The sequence below is a fragment of the Mustela lutreola genome, chromosome 1 (genome assembly GCF_030435805.1).
Source record: "Mustela lutreola isolate mMusLut2 chromosome 1, mMusLut2.pri, whole genome shotgun sequence".
Taxonomy (NCBI): domain Eukaryota; kingdom Metazoa; phylum Chordata; class Mammalia; order Carnivora; family Mustelidae; genus Mustela; species Mustela lutreola.
The window spans coordinates 99,138,791-99,162,710 of NC_081290.1; the positions used below are offsets into that span (position 1 = coordinate 99,138,791).

General features: G+C 37.0%; 1 protein-coding gene across 2 annotated transcripts in view; it reads right to left on the minus strand.

Annotated features, from left to right (window-relative positions):
* Positions 1-13,466: 13,466 nt before the first annotated feature.
* ENPEP (glutamyl aminopeptidase) overlaps positions 13,467-23,920 on the minus strand; it is an 87,414-nt gene continuing 76,960 nt past the window's right edge. Inside the window, exons 19-20 of one of the 2 annotated variants that reach the window (XM_059170939.1) lie at positions 15,764-15,842; positions 13,467-14,754 (exon numbers count right to left, since the gene is read on the minus strand). In XM_059170939.1, coding sequence (XP_059026922.1) covers positions 14,611-14,754; positions 15,764-15,842 — 223 coding nt within the window. In that variant the 3' untranslated portion in view covers positions 13,467-14,610. Of the gene's footprint in view, positions 14,755-15,756; positions 15,843-23,920 lie in introns of both variants that reach the window. The other variant, XM_059170949.1, reaches the window with a different exon arrangement.

Below are 23,920 nucleotides of genomic sequence, written 5' to 3' on the forward strand. Positions count from 1 at the left end.
CTTTTACCTACAAGTGTGATATTAGTTGCTGGTGTTTCATAGATGTCCTTTATCAGGTGAGGAAGTTCCTTTTAATTACTAGCTTGTTGAACATTTTACATGAAGAGGTACTGGATTTTGTCAAATATTTCTTCTGCATAATATGGGAATGATTGTATTTTGTCTCTTCTGTCAACATGGTATATTATTGATTGATTTTAATAAGTCAGAGCAACCTTACTTTCCTGGATAAATTTCACTTGGCACTGGTCATGATCTTTAAATTTTTTTTTAATGTTGTTAGATTTGGTTCACTAGTAGTTTATTGAGGATCTTTGTGTCTGGATTCAAAAGAGATATTGGTCTGTAGTTTTGGGATCTTTTTTTTTTGTGAACTCTTTGCCTGGTTTTAGCATCAGAGTAATAATGACCTCATAGAATGACTTGAGAAGTGCTCCCTCCTTTTCTATTTTTTTGCAAGAGTTTGTGAAGGATTGGTGCTAATCTTTCTTTAATGTTTGGTAGAATTCACTAGGGAAGGCATCTTATCCTGGCCTCTTTTTTGTGTGTGAAAAGTAGTTTTCCCCCTTAAATGCAGATTCTCAGGCCACACTCTAGACCTACAGAATCAGAATCTGCATTTTTAAAATAATTATTTATTTTAGAGAGAGAGGGAGAAAGAAAGCATGATCAAGAGTCGGGGAAGGGACAGAGAGAGAGAGAGAGAATCTCAAAACAAGCTCCACACTGAGCACGGAGCCCTCATGGGTCTTGATCTCATGACACTGGGATCATGACACCAGCCAAAACCAAGAGTCCAAGGCTCAACTGACTGCCATGAAGGTGCAGCTTCTTTGTGAAGTGTTTTATTACTAATTCAATCTCTTTACTTGTTACAGGTCTATTCGGGTTATCTATTTCTTCTTGAATCAGTTTCGTACTTTGTGTTTTTCTGAGAATTTGTTCATTTCACCTAATTTACCTAATATGTTGACATACAGTTGTGTATAGTGTTCTCTTTAATCCTTTTTATCTCTCTCTAGTTGGTAGTAATGGCCCCTCTTTCGTTCCTGATTTTGGTAATATGAAGGGTCTCACTTTTTTTCTTGGTCAGTCTACAGATTTGTCGATTTTGTTGTTCTTTTCAAGGAACCAGCTCTTTGTTTCATTGATTTCTTCTGTTATTTTCTATTCTTCGTTTTGTCAAAAGTTCAGAAATAGCTGAAGTAAACCAGTGAATCACCAAAGCACCAATTAATTAAAATTTACTGTGCACCCACCAAAAGACAGTTTGCAAACTGGGAGCCCTCAAATCAAAACATGGAATGACTCCCAGGGGTATATTGTTGCAAAGCAGCTTATATAGTGAGAAAACAGTGTCTGTTTATTCTTCACAGTGATTGGTTATAATATTATCATTTCTTCAAATGATGGGGAGCTGGGCAGTCATTACCTCATATCAACTTCATATTGAACAGTTTAAATTTTGCTTATGATTTTCAGAGACATAGGTAAAGAACTGGCCCAGAACAAGTGAATCTTTTCAAATGAGTTGAAGTAATCTTTGTTTGTACAACTTAAATGGTTTTATTGGCTCAGGGAATATTCAAGGCTGTTCTCTGTTTTTGATTTTAACAATTCCCCCCTTTTTGGCCATTTTATCAGCAAGCTAAGGGTATGACCAAGCAGTATAATGTTATTCTCAGTTACTACTGCTGATGTGGTCAGATGAAAAACTACATCCAGTGTTTCTATTAGTTGTGTCATTAGGCTGGAAGACCATGAAGTGATCATTTATGTGGTTGTTGTTGATTTCACCCTTTTGTCTGATCCTAATGGATACCATTTGGCAAGTGAGTGGCCACTGACAGACTTTGAAAAACCTCTAGAGTATAGAACTTGAAATGAGTACACAGAGAACAATAACCAAAGATCGAAAAATTTCCTGAAGCACAGATTTCCAGGAGCCAAGATTTAACCAAATAAATACCCACTCAATTTTAAATAACCAAATAAATAACCAATTAAATCACCACAATTAAATACCCCCTCAAGTGGGTAATATATATATATATTTTTTATTGGCATTTCTATGGAGACAAAAGGAAAACAAAGTTAATAGTTTAAGCAAATTATAAATTCAGTTTCTAAGTTTAGAGAGTGGTCAGTTGAGAAGATTTCTAGGTATCAGTTTCTCTAAGCATCTTCAGATGGGATGGGGTGGCAATCTGACAGATCATCCTGGTTTGCAGTTTGAATTGGCCTGGTGACCTTTCTGATTGCTATTGGTAGCAGGCACGATTTGTCCACACAGGAGCTGTTGTGATAATTTCTCTGAAGGTTATATCAATTTGTCCAACATTAGCTTGCCTGACTTTGAGAAAAGGGCAGCTTTAGTTTTCTGGTGAATTCAAGTGGAAAGACTGGGAGAAAATTGGAAGTGTTAGTTTGGAGAGTGCCAGCCTAATATTGGAGAAAACTAGAAGAATTCAGGATCCAGCCCAGTTTTCCAGGTAGAAAACAAAACCTCAAAGATAATTAACAGCACTAGAATCTGTTATCGATAAAGGTGTATGACTAAAACATAATTTTTCTGTAGTCATTCCCATTTCTGTCAAAGATAACTGTAGTAAGACTGATTTGTTTGCAAAGTAAGTCTAGTTTCAATAAACTTGGACTTATTATTTACTTAAGTGCAACAAGAAGAAGAATAGACTATATAGCTCTTTTAAATCTGCATTGCTTGGTGTTCTTTTTTTTAAAGTATTTTATTTATTTATTTGACAGAGAGAGAGAGAGAGAGAGAGAGAGTGCACAAGCAGGGGGAAAAGCAGGCAGAAGGAGAAGGAGAAGCAGGCTCTGTCCTGAGCAGAGAGCCTGACTCTACTGAGGGGTGGATGCCAGGACACCAGGATCATGACCTGAGCCAAAGGCAAACACTTAACTGCCTAAGCCACCCAGTACCCCTACATTGCAGGAATTTTTATAAGGAATTTCAGATTCAATTTTCAAAAGCCTCCTGAGGCTAGGAAGTCAAGCCAAGGACATGTCCAATTGTGTCTTGTTGCAAGGAGAACAAATTCTTATTGAACTTATGCAAATACATGTGTTGTGGGATCAGGTAATGAGAAAAGGATAAATATTTCAGCCTCCAATGCAAAGGTCCACTTTACTAAATTGCTATAAGTTATACATAGCTTGAAAGAAAGGCGAAAAGGGAATCCTTTAAATCTGGAAAAGAAAACATTAAAGAATTAGTAATGTTTTAAATAAAGTCATAAAAATTATAATTATCTTTATTAGTTCATTCAGTGTTATTGTTTTGTTTGATCTTGGGTTAGCAGCTTTATGAATCAATTGGTTTTCCATTAAAGTTTTAGAAATTCTTACCCAGTGGTGCCTGGGTGGCTCAGTCAGTTAAGCATCTGCCTTCAGCTTAGGTCATGATCTCAGGATCCTGGGATCCAGCCCCACATCAGGCTCCCTGGTCAGCGGGGAGTCTGCCTCCCCCTCTGCCCCTCTCCCTCCCTCCACCTCCTGCTCATGCACTAGCTCATGGGCTCTCTCTCTCTCTCAAGTGAGCAAATAAAAATATCTTAAAAAAAAAAATTGTTGCCCAGGTTCAGGTTACAATCTTCAAGTTATCAGAATCCTGACTTTTAGTGTACCTGTCAGGGTCTTTTCCATGAATCTCTTTGAAGATAAAGCACTTTTGCAGGACCACTTTTGCATAAACATCAGTGTAAAACAATAACTGTAAACAACGAAAGACTTAAAAATGGCCAGTTAAAGATCTGATGAGTTCATATACACATATACACAAAAAGTGATGCAATTGATAAGTAAATTTATTTATTTTTGTGACATACAATACGCTTTAAGATAGTGATTAGAATTATGACTGATAACATTATACCAAGTGGGTAAGGAAGCTGCTAGAAATAATAAAGGTAAAAGAAAGTAACTGTATAAGGAAAGTGGGTAGGCATATGTGAACTGACAAATTTATAAATATATTTCATAATTTCTAAAAGTATATTCTTCCTCATAGTAAATTTTTCATTGTGATACAAAACATGTTTATTAATGGACCCAAATATCTTTTGTATCCCTGAAAAAATTTAAAAGCCAGAAGTAGATAAACTTATGTTTAGCATTTAGTGTTTATCTTATTTGAAATGATTTAGATATGCAGCGAGTATCCATTATTTAATTTAATATAAATTTTTATCTTAGAATAATTTAGAGTAATTTAAATATACTTGTTTTTTAAGGTTTTATTTATTTTTTTAATTTATTTTTTATTTATTTGTAGCATAACAGTATTCATTATTTTTGCACCACACCCAGTGCTCCATGAAATCCATGCCCTCTATAATACCCACCACCTGGTTCCCCAACCTCCCACCCAAATATACTTGTTTTTAACAATTATGCTTGGGTTAGACATTAAACAATTAACCATTAATTTATTTTCCTGTTGACAGATTTTGAAGGTATAGAAGTAGGATGAGCTTATTTGGTTCCTAAACACAGGAAGAAAAAGTTGTATGTTTGCATTACATTTTAATATTGACAACTCTGAACACATGCTTGTTTTTATTAAACCAACAAACTTAAACTACCATTTATTTATCAAAGACAATCCCAGATCATGTGAACTTATAAAACATTTGGGTTAGTTTCTGTGTTTCTGAAAGTATACATGATTTACATAAATGCTTAATTTTCTTTAAGCCAATTAGATAGAGGGCTTTACAAAGTAATTTTGACAATACTATTCAGAAGTAGAAAAATATCATATATCTGTAACATACATACATAGACATATACAAACATACAGATGGACACAGATATCTTACAACTTTTGTTTGAAAAATTTTAGCCATGTCTCATATACAAAACTCAACAGTTGAATCCAAATTATGTTTCTGGCAGATGGACTAAATTAATAAGGTTATGCTCTGATGACCAAAGAACTTTTACTAAAGATTTTTAATTTGAATGCTATAAGGCTCCTTTTAGAGCTGTTTTTTGAAACCACTTTGTCTTTGAGAAGTTTCTGCATACTAATCAAAAAATGCATTCCATTGTCTCTGAGAGGTTTGGAATCCTCTCTTTTAAGGGTGCCCCTTAAGATGGACCTCCCTAAGTTAAAGATTCCCCATAGTTACCTTTACAATTCCAAAAGTTCTCCCATTTTCCAAAAAGACACCAGATCCTGGTCCATAGACTAGGTGGAACCCAACTTTGCCTTTGGATTCCCTAAGACCTTTTAACTAAGAGTGGGTATGTTTTCTAACAGCAACTGTTCTAAAACACATAGAATCACATGTTTTGAACACCCTTTTGAACGAAGTAGGGACTACAAAGAAGCTTCAACAAACAACATATAGGTACGCACAATAAAGTTGGAGAGCTTAAAGCTGCAGAGAGAACAGAGCTCAGAACCAAGAGGGATCCTCAGATTCTGGGATTGGTGAGAAGTCAGTGAAAGCTCAGTGGGCTCTGTGGATACCAGCACCTGTTTGCTCACTGGCTTTGGAGTCATTCAGGATCTTCTCTGGATCCCGCTTCTGATGCCATGAAATGTCCAGAATTCATAAATAGCAGAGTAAAACCAATGAGTTACCAAAGTAGTAATTAGTAAAATGTGCACACATCAAGAAGACAGTTTGTAAACCAGAAGCATTCAAACCAAAACATGGAGTGAGACTCAGGAGCATAGTGGCTTTCATAGTGAGCATGTGGTGACTGTTCATTCTTCACCGTCACTGATTGTATTAGAATTTTCTTAAGTGATAGGGAATTGTTCAGGGGCTACGTCAAATCAACTTTGGGAAGCAACTGACATTTTGCTTTTCATGATTTTCAGAAGCATGTGTAAGAAATGACCCAAGCTCAAGTTAGTCTGGCAAAATAAACTAACGTAAACTGTGTACATCTTAAACTGGTTTTGTTTGCTCAGGAAATTTTTAAGACTGGTCTTCGTTTTCCTAAATTTTTTTTATTTTAACAGTTTCATTTATTACTAATGTAATTTTTACTATTTCCTTTCCTCTAGTGGCTTTAGTTTATTCTTCTTTTTCTAGTTTCTCAAAGTGGAAGTTTAGGTTATTGATTTGAAATCTTTCTTGTCTTTAATATACATGTTCACAGCTATGAATTTCTCTCTGAGAAGTTTTAGTGTGTTGTGTCCTTGCTTTCATTCATCTCAAGATATCTTTTAATTTGTTTTGTGAGTTCTCCTCTGATCCATTGGTTATTTAAGATTGTGCTGTTTAATTTCTGCATACTTATGAATTTCCCAAATTTCCTTTTGTTTTTGATTTTCTGTTGGAGAGCACACTTTGTGTGATTTCGATTCTCCTAAATTTATTGAAGCTTGTTTTCTGTCTTGACACATGGTCAGTCCTGGAGAATGTTGTGGGTGCACTTAGGAAGAATGTGTATTAAATAGTTGTTGGGTGGAATGTTCTATGCATGTCTGTCAAGGGCATTCTTTATTTTTTTTAATTTATTTTTAATTTATTTTCAACATAACAGTATTCATTATTTTTGCACCACACCCAGTGCTCCATGCAATCCATGCCCTCTATAATACCTACCACCTGGTACCCCGACCTCCCACCCCCCGCCCCTTCAAAACCCTCAGATTGTTTTTCAGAGTCCATAGTCTCTCATGGTTCACCCCCCCTTCCAATTCCCCTCAACTCTCTTCTCCTCTCTAACTCAAGGGCATTCTCTTTTAATAATTATCATTTTTGATGTAGGGAAGTAAGTTTTAGACTGAGAAAAATAAAGACAGCAACTCTTCGGTTGAGAATAACACTGACTACGTACATTACATGTATAGATAATTTTAAAAAATATTGTGAGTTATTTTCTAAAAATATGTTGCCCTCATTTCCACTTCTGGACTTTATTCCTTCTTAGATTATAAGGTCACATTCTTTTAATTAGATGAGTGTGTATCATTACACAAAAGGGCAAGATTCAAGAATACAGAGTAAGTCTTTGCAATTGACCACCCTTTTCCTTTTCATAGAAAAGTCACATACTTAAAATTTCAAAAAATAAATTGATAACCTGTCATAAAAATTAAAAATCTCCTTAGGCATTTTAAAACACATAATACAATATGACACATCCTTGAATTACCAAACATATATTTTATAAGCTATGTGCTTTATCCTGCTTCATTAAACAAATTTTTTTCCTTCTTCATGTGGTTTAGCTTCTTCCCTCAGTTATGTGTTCTCAGCTTTCATGCAGGGAGGGGAGGTGGTTCTTTTACTTGATCTCTCCATGGCCTTGGATGTTTAATGATTGATTGTTTTTGTTTTCGTGATAACGAATATAACATTGGTCTCAATTACTAGGGTTATTATTTCATTTTTTCATCTCAGTTTTCAAATGGAGAACAAAATTTCTATTGGAATTTTAGAAAACAAATTAGAAGAGTTCTTCCATTTATATGCTGATATATGATGATAATTATGAGAATATTCTTACTTTTCCTTCTTTTCCAACTAAAGTGTTCCCTTCCTCTCTCTGTCCCTTCCTTGATCCTTTCTTTTCTCTCCCTCCCTCCTTTCCTTCCTTCTTTCCTTTCTTCCTTCTATCCGTAACAGTTGTTGACCCTTTCTATTACTCTTAACAATGAATTTTCCATAACATTCTCAAGCTATATAATTTCTCTTGGGAGAATGTGACGGAACATAGGATTAGGGTTCTTTTCATTGAAAGTGACAGAAACTCAATTTAAACTAGTTTAAATGTAGAGAAAATTTATAGGTTCCTTTTTTTTTTCAAAGCTCTAAGGGATGCCTACATACAGACTGATCCAGGGGCTCAAATAATGTCAGGATTCTGTGTCTTTCCTCTCATTGCTCTGCTATTTCCCCTTGGCTTCTCTCCATGTGGTAGTAAGATGGCCAAGAATGGCCCAGGAATCCTCTATCTCAGTGACCCCAGCAGAAAAGGGACTTCTCCAATATCCATGTATCAGAACCCCAGAATATGTTAATTTGCCCTGCTCTGGTCAAGTGGTCACTCCTGAGCCTCATGGGGATGGGGCACCATGGTGGGAAGGGTGAGAGATGTGGGAAATGAGGACCTGTGATTTTTAGTTCTGTCAAAATCTCATGGAATCCTGATGATGAAAAATGCAATTTAAGAAACAACTTAATCTTACAGTAAAAATACAAGGATCATTTAGAATTAATGATGCAAATTCTTGAATCTGGAAGTAGAAACAATTTTAAGGAGACAAACTTCATAAGCACTTGGTGCTTATGCTGCTATATTTCCACTACCTATTGCAGAGAATATAAAGCCTTCTCATGAACCAGTACTACTGTGTGATTTAGTTTAGTGAGACTCCAAAAAGGGAAGACAACTTTTTTGTAATAGCTTTATTGAGACATAATTCATACACCATTAAATTCAACCTTTTAAAGTAGTATTACAATTCAGTTGTTGTCAGTATTTTTAAATTTGTGCAACCATAATCTTTATTTTATTTTTTAGTTTTAAGAAGGCTTTATACCCAACATGGGGCTTGAACTCACACCTTGAAAGTAAGAGTCGCATATGCTCTACTGAGTGAGCCAGCCAGGTGCCCCACTATAATCACATTTTAGAACATTCTCATCATCTCAAAAATAAAGCATTAGCAACCACTTCCCATATCCTCTTCCTGAGCCCCTGGCAACCACCTAATCTACCTTCTGTCTGTACAGCTTTGTCTATTTAGAACATTTCATAAAAACAGAATTATATAATGTGTGGCTTATTGTGACTAGCTTCTCTCACTTAGCGTAATGTTTTCAAGTTTCATCCATGTTAAAGTATATATCATATTAAAGTATGGTTGTACCGCCCCTTTTTTTTTTTATCCATTCATCAGTTGATGGACATTTAGATCATTTCCACCTTTGGTTATTATGAATGATTCTTTGATTATTCATGTATCTGTTTTTGTGTGGACTTATATTTTCAGTTGTCTTGGGTATATAATAAGTGGTGGCATCATTTGGTAACTCTGTGTTTAACACTTGAGGAATTGAAGAAATAAAGTTTGATGATTTATCAGTGATGATTCTAGTATGCTTATGTATCCCAACCTAAAAGGGAAACACACTGTTCCAGCTTCTTCTCCTTGATTACAAATATGACTCTGTCTCAAATGCTGCCTATCATAATTTCTCCTATATTCTAAAACTCATCAACACTATAACAGACTCTCTGAGAGTCATTCTAGTTCATCAGTCTGTGCCAAGCAAAGGACCCAGCTTGGAGCTTTTTACATGTTAAGGAAGATGGCAGGAAAGGAGCACTGGGTAAAATGGAAACATAAACTCAAACTCTGTAGTTACACTTTGTATCATTCAAAAGTCACTTGAGAAAATATTGTAGATACACCAAGCAGAAAAAGATGAAATACAAGGTATTAGGCCTTACACATCATTAAAAGGGCAGGAGGAATAGAAATCAGAGGGTTAGTGCCAGGTTTCTGGTTTCAAGGTTGCATATCACCGCCATTTTGATCCAGAGATCAGAAACTGCTAGTATCACACAGAAGTGAGGAAACTGTGAGTATCTCATCAGAGCTTCCCTGCACCACAGAGATGGCAAATACACAGGGATATGAGTTCAGAAGCTGTCAGCTCACATGTACACTAGAAACTGCTTTACCTTGAACTCTCCTAGAAAGGAAGAACAGCCTCTCTTCCATTTTCCTTTCAAGTCACATAGAAGTGCATATCATTGGCAGAATTTAAATCATGTGGAAGCCAGAGAAGTGCAATTTTTGGCATCACAGCTTGGCAATACAGGAGGATAGGGACAGAGAAGCTGGGAGAAATGGAGGTGCAGGGACAATAGACAATATCTAGCATGTTGTCAGATACCATTTAAATCAGATGATCTACATTGTCATCAGAAAATAAGCATTTTATTCATGTAAGTGACAAATAGTATTTAAAGGCTTTCCAGTGGAACATCCAGTCAAGGTGGTGTTGTTTGCCGAAGTTAGTCAATGACTTGCCACATTCTCCTCGCCCCATGTGTTTCATCCCACTCCATTAATTCCCTGACTCAATTTTTCTTCCAGTTGTCTTCTGTTTTTTTGTTTATTAAGAAGGCTCCATGCCCTGCATGGAACTCAACTTGGACTTGATCTCATAACCCTGAGATCCAGACCTGAGTTGAGATCAAGAGTTGGACACTTAACAGACTGAACCACCCAGGCACACTGGTTCCAGCTGTCTTCTAAATCTATTCCTGAATCTAGGCCAACCAGTACCTAAAACAAGAACAAGTCTTTCTATATAATAGATTTTTTTTTTTTTTTTTAAGAGTGAAAGAGAGGGAGAGGGTGGGCAGGGGCAGAAGTAGAGGGAGAGAGAATCTTAAGCAGGTTCCACACCCAGCACAGAGGGGCTTGATCTCACAACCCTCAGATCGTGACCTGAGCCGAAATCAAGAGTTGGGCACTTAACTAAGTCACCCAGGTGCCCCTATAATAGATAATTTTTAATATTAGTTATTTGAATGAATATAGGAATGAATGAGTACTTTATTCAGACTTCTCATTATCATTCCTTTCCCCAAACTTCATTTTCCTTTCAATGATCTTTTAATTGCTATGCTTTCCTCACTTATCATTTATTTTGGCTAAATGATGCCCATAGCGTCTATTCACAAGTTTAAGGTCTACGGCCATACCACCCTGAACGCGCCCGATCTCGTCTGATCTCGGAAGCTAAGCAGGGTCGGGCCTGGTTAGTACTTGGATGGGAGACAAGTTTAAGGTTAGGCAGTGATCCTCAACTGGGGAGATTTGGCCTCCTACAGGGCACTTGGCCATGTCTAGAGACATCTGGGAATGGGGGAGACACTACTGGCAAATAGAGAATAAAATCCAGGGATGCTGCTATACATTCTACCATGTATAGGATTATTGGATCTAATGGCAAACATGTGCTCATTTTGGATATTTTTGACTCAAATCAGCATATATCACTTTTACTCCTATTTCACCAACCACAGTAAGTCACATACCCATGCTAGACTTTGGTGGGACGAGATAATGGGATCCTGCCCAGGGAGGGACAGGAACTCTTTGTGAACAGTACCATAGTCAGACATATTGTCTCCCCCTAGTGCCTTCACTTGCTTACGTTCAGTGACTCTTGAACCCAGGTTTACTGTGTTATCCACACTAGTGTCACAAGTGGGGACTAGGAGCCCTAATAATGACAATAAAAGCATCTAATGTTTATTCAGTGATTATTATTTCCCATACATTTAGGCTTTATCTGCATTCTTGCATTTCATTCTCACAGCAACCCATTGAGGTAGTTACTATTTGTATCCCCACTTTATAGATGAAGACACTGAACAACGGAGAGATTAAAGGTACTTGACTACCAAGTAGCTGAAATTCAGATCCAGATCACTCCAATTCATTTTTTTGGTTTTTTATTTTAATTATTTAAATTCAATTAACAGATAGTGTATCATTAGTTTCAGAGGTAGAGCTCGGTGATTTATCAGTTGTATAAAACACCCAGTGCTCATTACATCACATGCCCTCCTTAATGCCTGCCACCCAGTTATCCCATCAATCCCTCCAGTTTTAAGGCACACATTTCTATTCTAATGCTGCCATTAAGAACATAGATTCTGGTAATAAACTGCCTAGGTTCGAAATCCTGGCTGGTGCCTGACACTACTTTATGGCTTGAGCAAGTTCTACAACTTCTCTGTCTCAGTTTCTCCATCTGTAAAATAAGATATTAACAGTATGTACATCATGGGGTTTTTGTAAATATATAGAAATTAAAGTATGTGGAGTCCTAGTGTTTAGGCAGTGTGTGGAGTACTAGTGTTGAGAATAGTGCTTGGCTTAAAAAACAAACCAAAAACCCCCACTTTGTTACTATTATTAGTTAATGTTTTAGAAAGCTCCACTGGTGATTCTATTCCCCTACCTTCAGTTCCCTCCTTAGTCTTGATTTCCTTTGAGAATCACTGTTCTAAATTTTTGTTCCCCCCTTACATTTACCTATTTTTAGACTAACACTTTACCAAGAGAGAGGGTATACAGGAATACCATTGCTTTCAACCTAGCTGTATAGGTCTGCTTCCCAAACCTTACCCACCTGTCACTTTTGCTCATGGTTTATTATTTGAACTCTTAGTTTATATTTATGTGGGTGCAAAGCAATGATCTAGAATACAGGAGGAGACTGCCTAGGTCCAAGGCAATAATACCAGCCCTGTTCCTTGCCACATGACCTTGCTGATCATTTCTTCCAGTTAATTTTTAAAAGTTGATGGCTTACTGCAGTTTACTTTCAGAAACAATATACTAATTTTTTCTCCCCTGTGAAAATCAGGACAAACCAAGCAAGCAGAGTAGTAAATTCTTCTTGGCATGGGTCTGTCCGTTGGTCACCAGCATTTTAAAAACCAGATGCTGTTTGAGAAGGGCATAATGGGCTAGTGAAGTTATTATGACAGAGTATGCACGGCTCTTTTTCACGTGGAGTAAAGAGAACTAAACAATTCATTTTCCATTTTACTGCTTAAAATGGAATGAAACAGAATGACTTAGAGGCAAGTTGGAATTGTCTTATTTACCATCCCCCTCAAACTTATATTTTTCTTTAAAAATGTGTTTATTATATAAAGTAGGAGGGTAATCCATCCCCCTCCTTTTATGTCGACTTGAAACAATGCATAGACTTCAAGTGCTGGCTTTGATTGGGATTAATTTGAAGTTAGGGTGTTAAACCTCATGAGGATAATAGGGCTTTCCTGATGATTTATGGTGTTAATGTGTGTTTTCTTCTGAAGTCATTTAAAATAACATTTTTAAAGTTCTGGACTGGAAATTTCTTTTTCTTTTTCTTTTTTTAGATCTTCCCCTACAACAACTCCCCCCCCCCCTCCCGCCCGCCTGTATTTGAATTTGTCAATATAGCTGTGTAGATTGAGAAGCAATAATTAAGAAATAGCACTAAAAAAGTTTACAGAGCCTGAGAGTATTTAATTAAGGCATAATATACTATAGATAAAGTCAAAGCTAAGATTTTGATTGTTTCCATGTGCTTCAATTAGCATCAAATCAATCTTAAATCATTTTATACTTCTGAAGTGTCCAAATAAATTTAGATTTTCTAGATACAGCTGACTGAAATGTAGTCATTTACCTTCTTTGCTGTCTATTCAGCTTACGTTGTGGATCTACTAGGCATCCAGTGCCATAGTAAACCTATTCTTGCCACCGGCTTCTACAAAATTGATGTCTTTTTTTTTTTTAATTTTTTATTTCTTTTCAGCGTAACAGTATTCATTGTTTTTGCACCACATCCAGTGCTCCATGCAATCCATGCCCTCTCCAATACCCACCACCTGGTTCCCCCAACCTCCCACCCCCGCCCCTTCAAAACCCTCAGATTGTTTTTCAGAGTCCATAGTCTCTAAAATTGATGTCTTTAATCAAATCACAAATATAAATTTGATCAGTGCTATTCTGTGTGGATTAGGATCTAAAGGCTTATACATAAAAGTTATCTATAAGAAGATATATCCTCAGATATGCAGAGTCATGCTGGAGACATACATGGGTTTCCTCATTTTCACACTTAGATTGCTAGGTTAGATCAAAGCTAAATTCTAATTCCATTTAGTTTTATGGAATAATCAGCCTTCTCTCTTTCCTGGCCAGTTTCCAATTATTTAGCCTTTTTTCTCTAAAATCCATGGAGCAAAGTTAAGCACTATCTTTCCTCTAATTTCATAGCATATTTGAAGGAGCTTTGTAGGGAATGGAGCAGGACGACAGAGTACCAAGCATGAAAAAGGCTAGATTCTTGAATTGCTTTTGCCTCATGGTAAGTTATTTGGGGAATGCAGCAGTCATTATTATTCAAGAGTAAAGTGACACTGGAAAACAACATATTTTCTTCAGGTTAACCATTCAGATTTATTTTAAAAAGGAGAAGAGAATGTTTTTGTTGATTTTAGAGTGAAGGCAATAGGCTTTCTTTGGCTAATTCATGCAATCCTTGAGTAAAATTTAAACCTGGGTTACTTTGGTAGGATTTAAAGGAGTAGGACACATGTGAATACAATGATATTAGATATGTGTAATTCTGAATAATAAAATAAAGATTAAGATGGTAATTTTGGTCCCTCAAGTACTGGTATTTAAACTTTAAAAATCAATCAAGAGAGAAGATTAAGTGGTGTTTCTTTGGTACTAAAAATGTAAAGCTAAGACCAAATTGTTCTATTTTCACAGATTTAAGATATAAAGAATGATATTTAAAGACATTAAAATGGCTATTAAATTCTCTTCAGTTTGCAAAGAATCTCCTATGAAGTACACTTAGAAGAAATCCCTGAGTACATTAACTACTGTATTAGTATCTTCCTTCATAAACAAAGAAGAACAATTTGAAAGCTTTGCAAGACAGAAACACACTACTTAGCAAGAGCAATATCTGTGTATAAGACTCCCTCCATAGTGCTTGTAAATTTGGCCAAAATATATGTAATAGGAGAAACAATAGAATCATAAAATTAAAATATGACATTTGGACACATTAACCATCCTTAAGGTAAATCCAAAAACCATTGTCTTATGGTGTTTCTGTTTTGCCTTAACCACTCGATATTGTTCTTCACTGTTTCCAGCACTTGTTCCCTAGGTTTTTCTCCTGCTCCAGCATCTGGATACTTTTTGAAAAAACTCTCCATCTAGAAATGAGAGAGAAATGATTAAGAAAGTCATTTTCAGCCCAATTAGTATTCAAGGCTTTTATTTACAAGCTGGATTTGTCGTCTTCTTCCCTGGAAATTCATTATCATTGCACAACACTGAGTTACATGTCTTGGTGCATCAATTAGACTGAGCCCTTCTCTCATATTGGCAATCATTACCCATGACTTTTGGACTATTGGCAGCATGTCAGGTCCAGAGAGGCTCTGCCATCTTGGGGAAGGAGAGCAGCACACTAATGGCTGCATGCCCCTCTGTGCTTCCGCTGCTTCTCTATTTTCTGTGCATGGTTCCTGGAAAACCCAATGTGTGGAATGTGGGCTTTGCTTAGCCTTTCACTTCAGGAACTGGGACATTTTAATATACTTTCAGCTCCCTTATTAAGGCCTCATAATACCACTGCTGTTAACCTTTGTTCTCTCTTTCATCTTCCTTCCAAAATCCTCCCCCAAACTCAATCATAGTATTATCTGTCACTTCCAAAAATAAGAAAAATTTTGTTCAGAAGAATGTTAACGTTCCAATGCATAATACACAGATAATGAAAATTCATACAACCTCAATTTTCCAACACTAATAAATGCTTTTCCCTCTGGGAACTGAGATATTTGAAACATAAACATCTTTAAATTCCAAAACTATGAATTTTGAAAGGAATCAAATCTTGACTATCTTATTCCAAGTTACATACAAGGAAAGAGGAGACATATGGTCCACACTTTGGTAAGCCAGAAGGTCTCATGAAACCTTCTAAGCCTCTCACGGCCTCAATTTTCTCAACTTTTACACTTTGTTACTTGAATTGTTTTCAGTTTAGAAAAAGTAGGTCTACATTTAATTAGATATAAAACTTATTTCTTTCTCCTTGTCTTCTGAGATCTGAATAGAGAAAATGCCATTTCCATTTGAAAAAAAAAAAAAAAAAAAGGAAAAGAAAAGTTTAACTCTGCTCTTCCTAGACAAGTTTAGAGGGATTTCACTTCATACCTGCCAGAGCTGAAGTTCAGTGTTGAAAGGTTCTGCTATTGTGACAATCCTGCCAAGGTTTCTGTCATTGAGTGTATATCTGAAGAGAAATTTAAGGAAGGAAGAGGGAATATAAGTGCCCAGAATTTTAAATCCTTTTCTGGATGTAGAAATTTCCTTTTGATTTGTGGGGTTTTAAAAATAGTAATTTTCAAAGTAAGTAAAACAGTAAGTAAACACATCTGATTTAAAATTTCTATTCAGGAAAAATTCTTAATACATCTTTCAACCTTTTTGTAGACAGAGCCACACCATCATCCCAGATGTGGTAGACTGCTGGTTGGATTCTCCCAATCTGTTCTTTTATCCTGCACGCATGAGAACCCAGACAAGAGATCACATTCCTCCACCTCCCTCAGGGCGAGGTGCAGATGGGCGGCTCAGTTCTTATCAGAAGAACAGGAACATAAATGCCACATTCAACCTCTGCTTCCTTGCTTGAGTGAAGGAAAATTGCTTGCCTTTTATTCCCTTCCTCCAAGTTCTAGCCACACCGACAGGATAAGGTCCTAGGCCTCGTGGGGCAGAACCCTTTAACAACTTGGGAGTTCTCGCTTCGGGAGACTAGCATGAGTGAGAAATAATTATGTATGTCCTTTAAGCTGCTGCACTTCTGTGCTTCCCATACAGCAAAGCAGCTCTAGTCAACTTTACTTGGTAAATCCTCCATGTATCTTCCCTCAGGTACAGAAATTTGAACATAAGCTATTTATTCTTCTTTCAAAAAGCTTTATGAGCTACTTGCATACTGTATTAGTCTGTATCACCCAATATGATCCATATTAGTCAGGCTACGCAAAGACACTTGAAGCTAAGTGCAAGGATAGGATTTTAGAGATGATACTCTATTCCTGTCCCTCTCATACTTTCTCTCTTATAGAACAAGAATCAGAAATTTCCTTGCAGACCAGAATACAAATAATTGCGATTATTGAAAATCTCATTGCAACCAATCACGGTATGAAAAAAACAACTACAAGAATTATGTATTAGCTTTGAACCACTGGAATGAATGCCAGGGAAGGATAAAAGAAAACACAACACTACATGGAGAGGTAAACAAACATTAGAAGAAATTTTACATTTAAAAATTACAACAAAAGCAGAAGTCATGGAGATAAAAGCTAATAAAGTTTGTGGTATGTATTTTTTAAATGTTTATACTAAAAAGCTTATAAAATTAAGTAAAAATTCATTCTTTTGTTGTGAAGAGAGCAAATATTTTCACTATACAAAGAACACTTACAAACTGGTAAAAAGGAGAAATATGCCAATGTGAAATTATTAAAGAAATGAATCAGCAGTTTGCAAAAGAAACATAAAGAGAAAATGAATCAGTGGGGGGGAAAAACAGGAAATGTTCTAATAAGTAACCATGATTTTCAGTGAACTAGGTCCAGTGCTCACTCTTATCACAGACACCACTGAACTGAAATCCACCATTTCTTTCATCTCTCATGTCTTAACAATCTAATGTAAGCAATTTCCCTTTACTTAATGTCATCAGTCATTATCCCAAATATAATGTGTATGCTGCTTGTCCTCACCCCTCACAGACTCTGAGATCTCTTCCAACTAGCCTTCTGGAATGAACTCTTTCCAGGGAGTATTTCTTCTCATTTGGGGAACATTTATTTTCCCACATCCTTCATAGAAGCAGGTCAGAAATGGAGTTGATGTGCTCATGCTCCCCACTGTGGATTACAGACCAGTATTTCTCTACTCTTTTAAAAAACCTCTGTTCCTTCTAATTATTCCCTCTCACGTAACTTATGATACACTTTAGCACCTGACTCCTAGTCTTCCTCTCTACTCCAAGCTGTGATTTCAAGGCCCGCATTGATGATAAATATAACATCTCAGCTTCTTAGTTTCTTGACATTCTCATTCCCAATGATATTCTCTTTGCTTTGACTGTCAATTCCCATGATCATGCCTTGTGATCATCAATAAGTACACTGTCTCTAAAATTGTTCATTCATGCACCCTTCGTGATAAAATTTACCTTTCAGTTTCCACTGTGACCATTCTCTGACTTCATACGGATTTCTGGCCCATCAACCATCCCTAGCCCTATTCTCCTGGCCACCAGCTCTTCCTTTTCTTGCACTTTTTTCCTTATATAGTTTAGATTCCAGGATCTACCTCTTCCAATAACATTTTTTCCTAAGCCCTAAACTCCCTTACAGTTTAATAACTTGTTTCTAGCAGCAAACACTCTAGCTTTGGATGAAATCAACTGCCCATCTCCTCTGTGTTTGCATCAAGTGGCTCATCAGTCAAAGGAGGTCACCCAACTTTTTCCAAAATGTTTTAGTATAAATTCATGAATATCAATCTTAGATGGACCCTCCCTGTTGACAGTCCTCCTACATTACCCTGGAGAGTTCATTCTCTTAATCCTTGAATTACTTTTTTCAAGTGTTTTCACTCTCTTAAACCTCCAGACATTCTCCTACTTCCCTCCTTCTCCGAAAAAGATGACCTTATCTTCTAATTCACAGAGGAAATACATAGGAACTCCTACATCTTTTAGTTTACAGACATACAAAGATACCTGTTTTTCTTCTGTCATCTGTGCATTGACTTCAACTTCTCCCCACTTCCTTTTTTTTTTTTTTTTTTTTTGTCATGTAACTCAATTTATTATTTCTTTTTTTTTTTTTTTAAATTTTTTATTTTTTATAAACATATATTTTTATCCCCAGGGGTACAGGTCTGTGAATCACCAGGTTTACACACTTCACAGCACTCACCAAATCACATACCCTCCCCAATGTCCATAATCCCACCCCCTTCTCCCAAACCCCCTCCCACCGGCAACCCTCAGTTTGTTTTGTGAGATTAAGAGTCACTTATGGTTTGTCTCCCTCCCAATCCCATCTTGTTTCATTTATTCTTCTTCTACCCACTTAAGCCTCCATGTTGCATCACCACTTCCTCATATCAGGGAGATCATATGATAGTTGTCTTTCTCTGCTTGACTTATTTCGCTAAGCATGATACGCTCTAGTTCCATCCATGTTGTTGCAAATGGCAAGATTTCATTTCTTTTGATGGCTGCATAGTATTCCATTGTGTATATATACCACATCTTCTTGATCCATTCATCTGTTGATGGACATCTAGGTTCTTTCCATAGTTTGGCTATTGTGGACATTGCTGCTATAAACATTCGGGTGCATGTGTCCCTTTGGATCACTACATTTGTATCTTTAGGGTAAATACCCAATAGTGCAATTGCTGGGTCATAGGGCAGTTCTATTTTCAACATTTTGAGGAACCTCCATGCTGTTTTCCAGAGTGGCTGCACCAGCTTGCATTCCCACCAACAGTGTAGGAGGGTTCCACTTTCTCCGCATCCTCGCCAGCATCTGTCATTTCCTGACTTGTTGATTTTAGCCATTCTGACTGGTGTGAGGTGATATCTCATTGTGGTTTTGATTTGTATTTCCCTGATGCCAAGTGATATGGAGCACTTTTTCATGTGTCTGTTGGCCATCGGGATGTCTTCTTTGCAGAAATGTCTGTTCATGTCTTCTGCCCATTTCTTGATTGGATTATTTGTTCTTTGGGTGTTGAGTTTGCTAAGTTCTTTATAGATTCTGGACACTAGTCCTTTATCTGATATGTCGTTTGCAAATATCTTCTCCCATTCTGTCAGTTGTCTTTTGATTTTGTTAACTGTTTTCTTTGCTGTGCAAAAGCTTTTGATCTTGATGAAATCCCAGTAGTTCATTTTTTCCCTTGCTTCCCTTGCCTTTTGCGTTGTTCCTAGGAAGATGTTGCTGCGGCAGAGGTCGAAGAGGTTGCTGCCCGTGTTCTCCTCAAGGATTTTGATGGATTCCTTTCGTACATTGAGATCCTTCATCCATTTTGAGTCTATTTTTGTGTGTGGTGTAAGGAAATGGTCCAATTTCATTTTTCTGCATGTGGCTGTCCAATTTTCCCAGCACCATTTATTGAAAAGGCTGTCTTTTTTCCATTGGACATTCTTTCCTGCTTTGTCGAAGATTAGTTGACCATAGATTTGAGGGTCTATTTCTGGGCTCTCTATTCTGTTCCATTGATCTATGTGTCTGTTTTTGTGCCAGTACCATGCTGTCTTGATGATGACAGCTTTGTAATAGAGCTTGAAGTCCGGAATTGTGATGCCACCAACGTTGGCTTTCTTTTTCAATATCCCTTTGGCTATTCGAGGTCTTTTCTGGTTCCATATAAATTTTAGAATTATTTGTTCCATTTCTTTGAAAAAGATGGATGGTACTTTGATAGGAATTGCATTAAATGTGTAGATTGCTTTAGGTAGCATAGACATTTTCACAATATTTATTCTTCCAATCCAGGAGCATGGAACATTTTTCCATTTCTTTGTGTCTTCCTCAATTTCTTTCATGAGTACTTTATAGTTTTCTGAGTATAGATTCTGTGTCTCTTTGGTTAGGTTTATTCCTAGGTATCTTATGGTTTTGGATGCAATTGTAAATGGGATTGACTCCTTAATATCTCTTTCTTCTGTCTTGCTGTTGGTGTAGAGAAATGCAACTGATTTCTGTGCATTGATTTTATATCCTGACACTTTACTGAATTCCTGTATAAGTTCTAGCAGTTTTGGAGTGGAGTCTTTTGGGTTTTCCACATATAGTATCATATCATCTGCGAAGAGTGATAATTTGACTTCTTCTTTGCCGATTTGGATGCCTTTAATTTCCTTTTGTTGTCTGATTGCTGAGGCTAGGACCTCTAGTACGATGTTGAATAGCAGTGGTGATAATGGACATCCCTGCCGTGTTCCTGACCTTAGCGGAAAAGCTTTCAGTTTTTCTCCATTGAGAATGATATTTGCGGTGGGTTTTTCATAGATGGCTTTGATGATATTGAGGTATGTGCCCTCTATCCTTACACTTTGAAGAGTTTTGATCAGGAAGGGATGTTGTACTTTGTCAAATGCTTTTTCAGCATCTATTGAGAGTATCATATGGTTCTTGTTCTTTCTTTTATTGATGTTTTGTATCACATTGACTGATTTGCGGATGTTGAACCAACCTTGCAGCCCTGGAATAAATCCCACTTGGTCGTGGTGAATAATCTTTTTAATGTACTGTTGAATCCTATTGGCTAGTATTTTGTTGAGTATTTTCGCATCTGTGTTCATCAAGGATATTGGTCTATAGCTCTCTTTTTTGGTGGGATCCTTGTCTGGTTTTGGGATCAAGGTGATGCTGGCCTCATAAAATGAGTTTGGAAGTTTTCCTTCCATTTCTATTTTTTGGAACAGTTTCAGGAGAATAGGAATTAGTTCTTCTTTAAATGTTTGGTAGAATTCCCCCGGGAAGCCGTCTGGCCCTGGGCTTTTGTTTGTTTGGAGATTTTTAATGACTGTTTCAATCTCCTTACTGGTTATGGGTCTGTTCACGCTTTCTACTTCTTCCTGGTTCAGTTGTGGTAGTTTATATGTTTCTAGGAATGCATCCATTTCTTCCAGATTGTCTAATTTATTGCCATAGAGTTGCTCATAGTATGTTCTTATAATAGTTTGTATTTCTTTGGTGTTAGTTGTGATCTCTCCTCTTTCATTCATGATTTTATTTATTTGGGTCCTTTCTCTTTTCTTTTTGATAAGTCGGGCCAGGGGTTTATCAATTTTATTAATTCTTTCAAAGAACCAGCTCCTAGTTTCGTTGATTTGTTCTATTGTTTTTTTGGTTTCTATTTCATTGATTTCTGCTCTGATCTTTATGATTTCTCTTCTCCTGCTGGGCTTAGGGTTTCTTTCTTGTTCTTTCTCCAGCTCCTTTAGGTGTAGGGTTAGGTTGTGTACCTGAGACCTTTCTTGTTTCTTGAGAAAGGCTTGTACCGCTATATATTTTCCTCTCAGGACTGCCTTTGTTGTGTCCCACAGATTTTGAACCGTTGTATTTTCATTATCATTTGTTTCCATGATTTTTTTCAATTCTTCTTTAATTTCCCGGTTGACCCATTCATTCTTTAGAAGGATACTGTTTAGTCTCCATGTATTTGGGTTCTTTCCAAACTTCCTTTTGTGGTTGAGTTCTAGCTTTAGAGCATTGTGGTCTGAAAATATGCAGGGAATGATCCCAATCTTTTGATACCGGTTGAGTCCTGATTTAGGACCGAGGATGTGATCTATTCTGGAGAATGTTCCATGTGCACTAGAGAAGAATGTGTATTCTGTTGCTTTGGGATGAAATATTCTGAATATATCTGTGATGTCCATCTGGTCCATTGTGTCATTTAAGGCCTTTATTTCCTTGCTGATCTTTTGCTTGGATGACCTGTCCATTTCAGTGAGGGGAGTGTTAAAGTCCCCTACTATTATTATATTGTTGTTGATGTGTTTCTTTGATTTTGTTATTAATTGGTTTATATAGTTGGCTGCTCCCACGTTGGGGGCATAGATATTTAAAATTGTTAAATCTTCTTGTTGGACAGACCCTTTGAGTATGATATAGTGTCCTTCCTCATCTCTTATTACAGTCTTTGGCTTAAAATCTAATTGATCTGATATAAGGATTGCCACTCCTGCTTTCTTCTGATGTCCATTAGCATGGTAAATTCTTTTCCACCCCCTCACTTTAAATCTGGAGGTGTCTTCGGGCTTAAAATGTGTTTCTTGGAGGCAACATATAGATGGGTTTTGTTTTTTTATCCATTCTGATACCCTGTGTCTTTTGACAGGGGCATTTAGCCCATTCACATTCAGGGTAACTATTGAGAGATATGAATTTAGGGCCATTGTATTGCCTGTAAGGTGACTGTTACTGTATATGGTCTCTGTTCCTTTCTGATCTACCACTTGTAGGCTCTCTCTTTGCTTAGAGGACCCCTTTCAATATTTCCTGTAGAGCTGGTTTGGTATTTGCAAATTCTTTCAGTTGTTGTTTGTCCTGGAAGCTTTTAATCTCTCCTTCTATTTTCAATGATAGCCTAGCTGGATATAGTATTCTTGGCTGCATGTTTTTCTCGTTTAGTGCTCTGAAAATATCATGCCAGCTCTTTCTGGCCTGCCAGGTCTCTGTGGATAAGTCAGCTGCCAATCTAATATTTTTACCATTGTATGTTACAGACTTCTTTTCCCGGGCTGCTTTCAGGATTTTCTCTTTGTCATTGCCCACTTCCTTTTTTTTAATTAATTAATTTATTTTCAGAAAAACAGTATTCATTATTTTTTCACCACACCCAGTGCTCCATGCAATCTGTGCCCTCTATAATATCCACCACCTGGTACCCCAACCTCCCACCTCCCTGCCACTTCAAACCCCTCAGATTGTTTTTCAGAGTCCATAGTCTCTCATGATTCACCTCCCCTTCCAATTTACCCCAACTCCCTTCTCCTCTCTAACACCCCTTGTCCTCCATGATATTTGTTATGCTCCACAAATAAGTGAAACCATATGATAATTGACTCTCTCTGCTTGACTTATTTCACTCAGCATAATCTCTTCCAGTCCCGTCCATGTTGCTACAAAAGTTGGGTATTCGTCCTTTCTGATGGAGGCATAATACTCCATAGTGTATATGGACCACATCTTCCTTATCCATTCGTCCGTTGAAGGGCATCTTGGTTCTTTCCATAGTTTGGCGACCGTGGCCATTGCTGCTATAAATATTGGGGTACAGATGGCCCTTCTTTTCACTACATCTGCATCTTTGTTCTCCCCACTTTCTTAAAAATTTTATTTTAAAAAAGAATCTTTTCTGTCTTACATATTAAATCTCTCATTCATCATTAGCTCTTTCATCAGCTTTAAAATAAAGTAAACATATTAAAACTATCTTCCATGGGGGCGCCTGGGTGGCTCAGTGGGTTAAAGCCTCTGCCTTTGGCTCAGGTCATGATCCCAGGGTTCTGGGATTGAGCCTTACATTGAGCTCTCTGCTCCGCTGGAAGCCTGCTTCCTCCTCTCATTCTCTGCCTGCCTCTTTGCCTACTTGTGATCTCTGTCAAATAAATAAATAAATAAAAATCTTTAAAAACAAAAACAAAAACAAAACTATCTTCCACAAAGAAAAAAAAAATTATTCTTTTCCTTGATCTGGCATCTCTTAATTTCCTTTATCTCACCTCTTCATTCAGGGTCAAAATTTACAAGACAG